We start from the raw sequence: 12,777 nt of genomic DNA on the forward strand, positions 1-12,777 counted from the left end.
TGTTGCGACCCTTGATGAATAAGGCATTAACTGGTGTATGTGTGTGAATGAGAGTGTATTGGTGTTTCCCAGTACTTGGTTCCGGCCGGAAGGGCATCCACTGCTTAAAACATATGCTGAAATAGTTGGCGGTTCATTTCACTGTGGTGATCCCTGATAAATAAGGGAATAACTGGTGTGTGTGTCAATGAGTGTGTATTAGTGTTTCACAGTACTGGGTACTGGCCAGAAGGGCATCCGCTGCATAAAACATATGCTGAAATAGTTGGCGGTTCATTCCACTGTGGCAACCCCTGGTAAATAAGGGACTAACTGGTGTGTGTGTGTGTGTGAATGAGTGTGTATTGGTGTTTCCCAGTACTAGGTTGCGGCTGGAAAGGCATCCGCTGCATAAAATATATGCCGGAATAGTTGGTGGTTCATTCCGCTGTGTCGTCCCTGATAAACAAGGGACTAAGCCGAAAAGAAAATGAATAAATGAATGTATGAGTGTTTGTGTGAATGTGAGTGTATGGGTGTTTTCCAGTACTGGGTTGCAGCTGGAAGGGTATTCGCTGCGTAAAACATATGCTGGAATAGTTGGCGGCTCATTCCGCTGTGGCAACCTTTAATAAATAATGGACTAAGCCAAAAAAAAAAAAATGAATGAACAAATGAATGCATGAGTGTGTGAATTTTTGTGTATTTGTGTTTCCCAGTACTGGGATGCGGCTGGAGGAGCATCTGCTGCGTAATACATATGCTGGAATAGTTGGCAGTTCATTACACTGTGGCAACCCCTGATAAATAAGGGACTGATTTAAAAAAATGAATGAATGAATAAATGAATGTATGAGTGTGTATAGGTGTTTTCTAAGTGTTTTGTTTTTTGAACCCACAGATTCTAGATTTTCAAACAGTAGTCTCTCCACCAAATATTGTCCTGTCCTTTCGTCATGTGATGTATAAATCTCAATATTAAAACATGAACTCTTATGATTAGTTTTGTGGTTTGCAAACGAAATCTATAAAGTGTGATTTGAAGCATTAGTTTCTCAGTACCTGTTGTCCCACTGGTGAAACACACAACAGCCAGATCTTGAGGTTTAGGAGGCTAAGACCAATACAAAACAAGCAAGCAACACAAATACAGATCAAAACACCAAGAAACAGATCTAGATGACGAAGACCAACTGCATTAATACTCCTCTTATATCTGTAAACGTGCTGAAAGTCCTTTAAGTAATGAAGGGAAATTAAAAGAAGCTCTTACCACAGGTGGCTTTAAATTTTCTCTTCCCAGATCCTGTGAAGCACACAAACACCTTGGATCAACTTACAGAAGCATCCATATTTACAAGCAAACCTTTATCATATTAATTATTTTAATTGCACTAGAAGATGTTTACATACACTTTATTGGTGTTCATTTTAAAGATAATAAATAAAGTTAGAAAGTAAAATACTGTCTCTGTCTTTCTACTCAGTTCAAAGTATTATTATTATTATTATTATTATTATTATTATTATTATTATCATTATCATTATTATCATCATAATTACTACTATTAGTATTATTGTTATATGTTACTTAATGAGCATTTTTATTAATTAATTAATTTATTTATTTATTTATTTATTGTTTTTTCTTTATTATTATTATTGGATTAATTTATTTCTATATTTAGTATGTCTTTGTATTTTGTTGTTTTCTTAACGAATGGCCTTCCTTCAGGATAAATAAAGATTTATTTTGTCTTAAATGAAGAACATTTGTAAATAATATAGTGTTTATTTGTAAGGTTCAGAGGGATGAAACTTATAATTATATATATGAGCAATATCACACAAGTAGCAGTGCGATATGGCTGTATATCAGCACTGGTGGGAGACTTAGCGTCCCACCAGTGCTAATATATAAATGCAATATCACACTCATAGCAGTACGATATGGCTATATATTCAAGTAACCTAAACAAAAGTAAAGGTGAATTGAATATAGAGCCATATCACACTGCTATGAGTGTGATTTGCGTTTATACAACAGTTCGATGTCACAATTGTGTATTTACAAAAATAAAATAAAATCAGTTTTAAAATCCCTGTTGTATTAGGAACTACTTTCTTCCGCCATTTATTCACATCTGCAGCTGACATCAGAACAGCAGAAGCCAATACTAATTTACCAACGTCACTTTAGAGCTAGCGTTTGAATGATTCTCTAGCGTAATGTCCAAAATGATGACAAAATAGGTGATTTTGATCAGATTGTAAGGTTATAAGGCTGAACGTGACATGAAATGCCATCAATCTACAGAGATATCTCTTTAGACTACTACAGTCTACAATTTCTCTGTTGCAATCGGGATATCACAATAATTAACCCCGAAAAAAAATCGGCGCAATCACTACCAGACTGCTGTTGTGTTTGCGGTAAGGAGGGGGTGTTTGGGGGTGAGGTCTCTGAATAACACTGTTGAGAACCATGATAGGGAAGTACCTATATTAAAATAGGCACCGTTCTTATAAACAAACTGCATAGTTGCAATCAATACAAAAGAGAGAGATCGACTTAGAATATCACTTACCAGTTTAATAATGATTTGATCAGCTGTAGTTAGAAATTACACTGTTTTAATCTTCTAAGGGCTTTTTATGTGGTCCTGGCACCATCTTGTGGATAGACAACGTCAACCGTCTTTGACTAATGGACACCGACGTTCTCTCAGAAATTAAAAATATTTAAATTATTAATATAGGCACTGTCCTTATAAATAAACTGCATAGTTGCAATCTAAACAACAACATTCTTGAAAAAAAAGCCCCAAAAGTACATTATGTTGCCCAACAGCAGGAATATTTGTCAAACTGTGGAGCGTCCTCTGCTTGTATGTGGGCGGAGTAATACACAAAGGTGAAGAGGTGTTTGTATGCTGTTACTGGCAAAATATCTCACAGCTATCAGCCAATCAGATTCAAGAACCAGACAGAACTGTTGTATAAATATATATGCATGTATATATATATATATATATATATATATATATATATATATATATATATATATATATATATATATATATATATATATATATATATATATATACACAGTTGAAGTCAGAATTTTTAGCCCCCTTCAAATTTTTTTCTTCTTTTTGAAATATTTTCCAAATGATGTTTAACAGAGCAAGGACATTTTCACAGTATGTCTGATAATATTTTTTCTTATGGAAAAAGTCTTGTTTGTTTTATTTCGGCTAGAATAAAAGCAGTTATAAATTTTTTAAACACCATTTTAAGGACAAAATTATTAGCCCCTTTAAGCTATATTTTTTCTCGATAATCTTCAGAACAAACCATCGTTATACAATAACTTGTCTAATTATGAATATGCCTAAAAATGAATATGGCGGGGGAAAATATTAAATAAAACTTTAATAAACAGGAAAAAGTTGAAAATCTGTCTTTTTGTAGTAGTCCTTTTGTAATAACTTTGAATTTAAAGGTATTATATTTCTGTTCCTAAATATATTATGCAACCAACCTCTAGTTTTAATAGATTTAACTGAATAAAACATAATCCATAATAATATAATAAATAATAAATGTATTAAATAACAACATTTCTGACCATGATCTGTGAGAGCTGCAGGATCTCCATACCGCACTTCCTCCCTCTGTCCAGCAGGGCGGCGCTGAAGGGGTTAAAGAGCACCAGGCAGGACAGGCTGGGCGTCACGCCCTTCTCCTTATTCCTCAGCAGAGACTCCGCTTTATCCTCCTTATCACAGATCACCATCGAGATCTCAGCTGGACAGACACCAGACATAAAGATTTAAGAAATGACCGATTCATTTGGAGAGTCGGGAGCTCATGTGTGTGTCACTCACCCAGGTTAAGGATGTGAACCATGGCCTCAATCCCCAGTGTGTCATACAGTGGCACCAGAGCCATGGAGAAGGTGTAGCAGGCCAGCTCTGCAATGACCCACTGCAGCCAGCAGAGGGAGACACACAATGCAGCAAAACAGTAGAATCCAGGGGTATTCCTAGACATTTAAGCTCTTTTGGGACATATGACCCCCTTAAAAGGAACCTATTATGCAAAAACCACTTTAATATGGGGTGTAATCACAATTGTGTGGAAAGAGTGTGTGAATATAACCAGCTTCTGATGGTAAAAATGTGTAAGGTCTATTTTTTTAAATCACAATTGATGAAAACAGTCTGCAGAAACACTTTGATTGACATTCTCTATTTGTATGTGCCATCAGAGGGGGAAAGCCCCGCCCACACGTGACCATCTCTTTCTCATTAGCATTGGATGTCAATTTTGTTTTTGAGTCTGCTACTATGCTGACAAACGGGCATTTGTAGCTCCGCCCTCTTTAAAAAAAGCACAATCTCATTTGAATTTAAAGAGACAGTCACCAAAATGGCACAATTAGGATCAAAGCCTAAAAGGGGCAGGTTCAAAGATTATTTTGAGCTGAAACTTCACATACACACTCTAGGGATAATCTTGTAGAAAGGAGCATAATAGGTTCCCTTTAAGGTCTTTCAAGGTATTCATATCTAGTTATTATTAGTTATTAGTATTATGCTAGTTTTGTTGAATAAAATCAGCAAACAATGCAAAAGAAATATGACAACGAGATGTGGCTCAGTGGTTAACACTCGCCTCAAAGCAAGAAGGTCACTGGTTCGAGTCCCGGCTGGCTTAGTTGGCGTTTCTGCGTGGAGTTTGCATGTTCTCCCTGTGTTGGTGTGGGTTTCCTCCGGGTGCTCCGGTTTCCCCCACAGTACAAACACATGTGCTATGGGGCAATTGAATGAGCTAAATTGGCCGTAGTGTATGAGTGTGTGCAGGGCTGGTGCGTCCATAGAGGCGACCTAGGCAGTATAGAGGCAGTATAGAGAGGGCAGCATCCGAGACGCCTCCCTTACCACCCGCGTCCTCAGTTATGTCCACGACACCTCCCTCACCACCCGCGTCCTCAGACATATTCGCGCATAGACGACAGAATAGAGAGGGCGGTGTCAGCGACACCTCCATCAGCACCCGCGTGTCCTCAGTTATATCCGCGCATAGGGCGGCAGAATTGAGGTCCGTGACACCCGCGCGTCCTCAGTTATATCCGCACATAGGGCGGCAGAATAGAGAGCGCAGTGTCCGCGACACCTCCCTCCCTCCCTCAGCACCCGCGCATCCTCAGTTATATCCGCGCATAGTGCGCTGGAAAAGAAGTCCGCGACACCTCACTTCATTTTCATAACCGGTCACTTTCGTTTTCACATTGGGGTTGAGGGTGGCGTGATCGTCCTCTGCCTAGAGCGGCAGTTCAGCTTGCTCCGGCCCTGAGTGTGTTAATAGATGTTTCCCAGTACTGGGTTGGTGCTAGAAGGGCATTTGCAGCGTAAAACATATGCCAGAATAGTTGGTGGTTCATTCCACTCTGGCGACCTCTAAAATAGAGACTCCCGTCAATTTTGCGTGGAAAGTGACACACTGTGCATTTTTTGGTTTTGCTGTACGTCTTGTTTATAAATGAAACCCTATATGCTGTTTGATGTACCTCAGGTCTGTTTTGTGCATAGATGCCCACATACTGCTGTGGGTTTGGTTTGCAGCCCTTCGCCAGTAATCCTGATCCCAGCACCTGTGCCCGCTCTGCCACCTGTGACATCATCATCATCATAAGAGGACACTTTTGGCTCATTACATGATTATTATACAGTAATCAATGTGTAATAGCATGTGTTTTCCTCACCTCTGTGTAAGAGATCCACTGATAGGGCTCTCTAGGTTTCCTGAAGCCCAGACACGGGCCATCACCTGAACCGCACAAATAATATTGTTTCATGCCACAAAAACAAAAAAACGTCAATAGTATTTACTTCCAAAACACATATGGATTTTTGATTTGACGTGTCATTTTCACATGATAAAAATGAATAGACTTAGCATTTTCATCGTTTAAAATGCAGTAAACATTTGTTTTTTTATAATGGACATCTTGTTATAAAAACTGCAGTGTTATTTATTTTCTATTTTTATTTTTACACTTTTGAGCCAAATCTCAAAACTGTCCTGTGGTGCGACTATCTCAGGCATAGGTTAATAAATTACAGCTCTAAAGAAAATTGAAAATCGTTTATGAGTGGCTATATTAGTGAATGGCATTTTTTTCAATCCACATATTTCAAAATATATAGGTATATACCTTGATACATGTTGTTACTGTAAACTACATCCCATGTCGTGACACTACAGTACATGCTAATTTCAAATCAGGCAATTCCACAAATAAAATTTAAATTAGCTGAAGGACTCCATTCAAGATCATCTCTGTATATATATATATATATATATATATATATATATATATATATATATATATATATATATATATATATATATATATATGCAACAATACAGTTAGTCCACAGTTCAATACATACCTTGGTTTTTTAACACGGTGTTCGGTTCGGTTCTCATGGCTTGACACGTGTTTTTTTATTTTTTTTATTCTATAGGCAATAGGAACAGTAAAAAAAAAAAAAAAAAAAACTATTTATTGCAATACTCATTTTGTTTTACTTAAAAGCAAAGAAAAGTGCAGTAGTTCCTGCTGTATTGTATAAAAAAATAACACTGAAATCTCATGGCTGCTGGTAGCCCATGCTGGGGAACACATAAAATCCTGCACTTTTAAAATAAACATACACGTGAAGTTAATAAAGATGAATTGGCCATTTAAAATAAACATATTTGTACTTAAGTAAACATAAATAAACCACCTTAATTATCTCGGTGCTGAAAAAATGCGAGACTGTAGTCTGTAACGCGGATCGAGTGCTTTTATAAGATGACAAAAGCCCACATCTCCAATCACCGAAAATGGCTGCAAATCTTTAGCAATACACACCCGCACTGCCTTCGTTATTTTATATGTCCCTTCGGAACCAGTTGGGTATGTTTGCTTGAAAGATTCAGTGAGGGATTGTTGCTATTTGGAGGACTTTATTACCTTCTCTGCTATCCTGCCTTTAGACAGTGATAACTGTGCACACAGTTATTTTTTATTCACTGTTTATTCAATGTTTTTTTTTGGAATTATACTTAACGGCAAAATTTAAATGTCCTCACACCGCAGATATGAAAGACGCCGGCGCCTTCTCATACTTTTGCCTCAACCTCACTTCACCGCAGCTCCCAATGTTAAAGTCTGGTATGATGGTCAAGCGCCCCCTAACTTTAGAGCATAATGATTGGATATTTACTCGCGGGGAGGAGTTTCCTCATCTCAGCTCATGGACATACAGGCAAACACAGTCAATTCGGGGAGATATAAAACGCACATAAATTATTTAAAAGCAAAACCGAGAAAACCGCATTCACAAGGGCGTATTGAACCGTGGAGATCGTACCGAACGGTTCAATATTATATTGAGAACCTAGGCATCCCTAATATATATATATATATATGTATATATATATATATATATATATATATATATATATATATATATATATATATATACTGGAAGTAGTGTTAGTGAGGCCAACAGGGGGTGCGCCCCCTTACGCCCCAGTATAGTAAAGGGGGCTATACGGCTCAGTGAGCACCGTCTTTTGGATGAGACGTTAAACCGAGGGCTTCTCTGAGGTCATTAAAAATCCTAGGATGTCCTTTGAAAAAGAGTAGGGGTTTAACCCCGGCATTCTGGACAAATTTGCCTACTGGTTTCATCACTTTATCTCCTCTCCACCAATCTAGTGCAATTTGGAGCTTGATTAGCTGGTTCAGGTGTGTTTAATTAGGGGTTGGAACTAAAACATGCAGAACACCGGCCCTCCAGGACCAAGTTTGGGCACCTCTGCTCTAGTGGATTTTACGGTATTACACAGATCTCCCCAAGCAGAGAACCATAAAATGTTCGAAATGCTTCGAAACAGTAATGATGTAGCAAAGCCCTGTACACTGAGATCCTGTGATCTTGCCAATTTGATATACGCTCCGAAACGCTGATTCAAAACTAAATATTCGTAAAGGTTTCAAAGCTTCATGGAACAGTGCTTCGAAAGCAGCAGAAAGTCAGAATGATCAGCCCTCCTGAATAAAAATATTATAGGAAATAATGTGAACGATTCCTTGCTCATCATTTAGGAAAATTTTGAAAAAGGAAGATTCACAGGAGGACTAATAATATTGCCTTAAACTGTTTTCTGCTTCAAAAATAATGTTTTCCAAAAAGAAAGCATTTTTACTGCCTATTTTAACTTTATAACTTTTATAATTTTATAATTTGTTCAGCGTTTTTGCAATAAATCCCGAACACCTTTAGGTAGGGATGTAACAATATTGTAAATACCGTCATACAGCAATAGTAATTTTTTTCACTATTACCGTAGGCGCATGACTCAATAAAACTATATTTCTGAGAAAAGAACTACAATTCCCATCTGCCTAGGCGTGGCCATCATCCTTTGCGGTCTGTTGTCACTACAGATCCAGTAATGCGGAAATGGAGTGTGCTCCTAGTAGCGAGAAAGAAAAAGAGCTGGAAATGATCGAACCTAAAGCGGGTTTTAAATCGGATGTGTGGAAGCATTTCAGTTTCTTTCTAAAAAAGATACGAAAAAGTAGAAAAGGTGACAGACAAAGACAAAAACAGTATGCAGGCACTGCCAGACTGTGGTGAAATATAAGTGGGGGAATACGAATAATAACAGTGATGGGGACTGCAGAACACAGCACACTTGTTAGATTGATGCAGACATTGACTTGTACCGCAAAGAGACCTCTATCTCACTCATGGCTTGTCCTCTCAAGTGGTGGAAAGACAATGCACAGCGTTACCCACTGCTGTCAACCTTGGCTAAATCATATCTCTCTGTCCCAGAAACCTCAGTCTCAAATGAGAGGGTTTTTTTCTGTTGCAGGGGACATGCCCAGAGATCCCAGCTTTTACCAGATTATAGTTATATGATCATTTTCCTTAAAACCCATCTCTATCTAAGTGAGTGAGTGACTAAATGTTTAATGTGATGAGTTTTCAACAATACTAAATTGAAACTTTATTTTTTTATATGGTTTAATAGTTTTTTGTTATTAAAATTGAAAAATTGAAGTTCCTGTTTCGAAACTTTCAGATCTATGGCTGATTTGTATGTCATTGATATGTTCAGTGCTAAGGTCTGACCAGGTCTAGAAAATATGATCATATAACCCCAATTTAATCCTCCTTACACTGGCTGCCTGTTAAGTTTCGTATTGAATTTAAAATATTACTTCTCACCTATAAAGCTCTAAATAATCGAGCTCCTGTTAATCTAACCAACCTTCTGTCTCGCTACAAACCAACTCGCTCTTTAAGATCTCAAAATTCAGGGCTTCTGGTAGTACCTAGAATAGCAAAATCAAGTAAAGGAGGTCGAGCCTTCTCTTTCATGGCTCCTACACTCTGGAATAGCCTTCCTGATAACGTCATACATGACGTTACACATGAGCATACACTCAATGCATCACCTAGCAGGTTCCACACATGGCTTCTGCATCTTGCTTATATACACTATGAACAGCAGCTACGCTAATTATTCTCTTTATTCTCTATTTTCACCTGGGGATACTCATCCCGAGGTCCTCAGATTATGCGAAGTCACTGATTGGATCCAAGACCAGCAACGTGATGATCCCAAGGATTCCATATCCGGGACCAGGCCATATCCTGAGCTGCTGCTGCGCTGATGGTCATGGGGAGTGGAGAACATGAGTCTGATTCCAGCGACGCTCCAGGGACAGACGAGTCTTCGCTGAGGCCATCTTCCAGCCTAAACCACGGCGAATGAAGCTCTGCACAAGACTTTTGGCCAGCGGAGAAATTAAAATGGTCGTGCCCAACTGAGTCTGGTTCTCTCAAGGTTTTTTTTCTTTACTCCCATCAGGTGAAGTTTTTTTTCCCTCTCCGCTGTCGCCACTGCCTCGCATGGTTCAGGATTGGTAGAGCTACGCATCGATGAATTTGCTCTTCAGTGTTTGAACTCTCAGTAATGATTAAATCACACTGAACTGAGCTAAACTGAACTGAACTGAACTTAAACACTAAAACCTGAACCACACTGTTCCAGTTATTATGACCATTTATGTGAAGCTGCTTTGACACAATCTACATTGTAAAAGCGCTATACAAATAAAGCTGAATTGAATTGAATTAAGGTAAATAAACACTTTTGGCACTTTTTTCGAGTCTTTTCATTAGTTTTGTTTTTCCTGTAAATGATTCAATAAATACCGTACCGTGCCATTCATACCGAGGTATTACCGCACCGTGAAATTCTGATACCGTTACATCCCATTCCCTACCTGTTTACTGTGAAATGATGCCCTGTACATAACCCAATACATACTTGTATACATAATATCTGCCTTTCTTTAAAACACAAAGAAATCTTTTCACAAAGAAACTCCAAAGACAAGCAATCGAGCGAGAAGCTATTGCCCAATCCATTCACCGGAGGAAGCTCCATGTGATAAAGGCAGGATTGATCTGCAGAAAGCCTTGAAGTAAATGAAAAAAAAACCTCACTGTATTCATGGCGGTTCAGCGGATTTCACCCGAGTGTTTTCTGTGTATTTATACAGACTCTGCTTTCAAGCTTTTCTAGGAGAAACGTGACCTGCTATCCGCAGTCCTCTCTGGAACATGTCGTACGCTGTCTTTGTGTCCTCATAGTAAAAGTCCAGCAGAGTGTCGTCCTTCAGTAAAGCTGAGCGTCTGCAGCTTTGGTCTCCCTGCAAACACACACACACACACACATATACACACAGACATAATCACAGTGTTACAAATATTTAATAATAAAAAGATTTTTTTTTTTTTTTACGAGATGCTAATGGTCTAATCCGATTCAATGATCTATGCTAAGCTAAGCTAAAAATGTTCCCACTACTCCTAAAGATCAACTAAATGGATTAAAAATAAATCAAATAAAAGTGTACATGTGAATAAAAGTGGAGTGTTTCCTTAAGAATATATTGCTTTGTTTTACCTGCACAGGTATTGACTGGGCCTGTAGGTCACAGGGAGGCTGTATTGGTCTCGGTCTAGTGACCAGCCAGTAGGTAGTGAGAGAAGCCAGAGCTCCTAAGCCGATGATGGAGGACGGAGAGAGAGAGAGAGAGGATAGAGAGAAGGACGAGGGCAGAGACGGAATGAGAGTCTTCAGATTGTCCAGTTCAGACTTCCCATCTCCTCCATGGAAGCGCAGGGATCTTAACCACTCCTGAAACTGCATACCTGAGAGAAAAACACAGGTGCCATCAGGATCATTTTTCACATTCTCTCACATCTCTCCAAATTACAAGAAGATTGATAGATACAAGAACGACAGGAGCTCTGCACAGTCCTGCTTTGATTAAAGGTGTAGTTGACCAAAAAAATGAACATTCACTCTTGTTTTGCACTGTCGATATGTTCAAAACCTACACGAGATGTGTTGAACACACAAGAAGATATTTTGAAGAATGCTGGAATTTAGACCCACATATTCATATACAGAGGGTGAAATAAATAGTCACCACGTCACCATTTTTCTCACTACGTCAAACATATTTCTAAAGGTGCTGTTAACTTTTCAGGTGCGTTGAAATTTTCACCGGATGTTGGCAACCAAAGAAATCCGTATATGCAATGAAAACAAAACTAATTAGTTTATAAATTAAGTTACGCGTGATAAAATGAAATGACACAGGGAAGTCTTGAACACATGAAGTAAGGGAGTTGTGGAAAGAGCAGTTGAAATCTCTCAGTAGTTCTTCAGCAAACGAATATCAGCTGCTTCAGTCCAACATCTACATTAGCAGGAGGATGAAGATGAAACCAGGGGTGGACTTTTCAGCAAGACAATAATACAGCCAAGGAAACTCTCGGATGCTTTCAGAGAAAGAAAATCAGGCTGTAGAATGGCCCAGCCAATCACCTGACCTGACCCCAATAGAAAATACAAAAATAAAGCTCAGATTTGATAGACGAGACCCACAGAACCATCAGGATTTTAAACTCTGTTGAAGTCTGTGAGAAACTCACACCTGAGCAATGCATGTGACTCTCCATATGAGAGGCGTCTTTAAGCTGCCAGCATCACAAAAGTATTTTATATGAAGTAATAAATACATTTCAGTAGTTCAGCACTTTCTCATTGCATTTTTATTACTCATAACACATTTTTCAGATTTGTTTTATTTTTATGTTTGTATTGTTTGGGTTTTTACTAAAAACGGGTTCAATTCCATGTTAACAGCTCCTTTAGAAATGTATAATTTAATTTATATTTTCTTTTACACTCATATTAACCAGTTAAACTCTACAGACCCGGTACCGGGTCCGTGACGTCATCGACTTTCGCTTTAAGATTTAAAAGGGCTAGCGTTGCACCAGACTCCCATAAGTAGTTTTGTTTGAAAGTGCAGAAGCTATATTTTATGCACATATGCATCACTTTGGTTTTTAATCTACAGCTCAAAAGTTAGTTACACTTAAATACACAGTGTTTTGGATACCCGAGCTGGGTATTGAACATTGGTTCCTTTTCATATTTTTTCATATGGTTCATATATGACACATAGACAAGTTATAGCTCAAATGAAAGCTCTTGCCGGTGCTCATACGGTTCTAGCATTCTTTTTACTGAATTATATTTAGATATCAAACAGTTGTCGAATGAATTAGGGTGTTTCCATAGCGCAGAAGTGAAATCGATACATTTATGATCAATAAGCAGCCCCAGATAGCACAG

General features: G+C 38.3%; 1 protein-coding gene across 1 annotated transcript in view; it reads right to left on the reverse strand.

Annotated features, from left to right (window-relative positions):
- Positions 1–12,777, reverse strand: part of acsl2 (acyl-CoA synthetase long chain family member 2) — a 49,411-nt gene that overhangs the window by 20,269 nt on the left and 16,365 nt on the right. The window contains exons 2-9 of the mRNA XM_087265438.1: positions 11,032–11,279; positions 10,660–10,774; positions 5,750–5,814; positions 5,555–5,656; positions 3,870–3,969; positions 3,611–3,789; positions 1,253–1,285; positions 1,042–1,093 (exon numbers count right to left, since the gene is read on the reverse strand). Of these exons, the coding sequence (XP_087121564.1) occupies positions 1,042–1,093; positions 1,253–1,285; positions 3,611–3,789; positions 3,870–3,969; positions 5,555–5,656; positions 5,750–5,814; positions 10,660–10,774; positions 11,032–11,277 (892 nt within the window). The 5' untranslated portion in view covers positions 11,278–11,279. The remainder of the gene's footprint in view (positions 1–1,041; positions 1,094–1,252; positions 1,286–3,610; positions 3,790–3,869; positions 3,970–5,554; positions 5,657–5,749; positions 5,815–10,659; positions 10,775–11,031; positions 11,280–12,777) is intronic.

The sequence above is a fragment of the Danio rerio genome, chromosome 8 (assembly GCF_052040795.2).
Source record: "Danio rerio strain M-AB ecotype USA chromosome 8, GRCz13ab, whole genome shotgun sequence".
Lineage (NCBI taxonomy): Eukaryota > Metazoa > Chordata > Actinopteri > Cypriniformes > Danionidae > Danio > Danio rerio.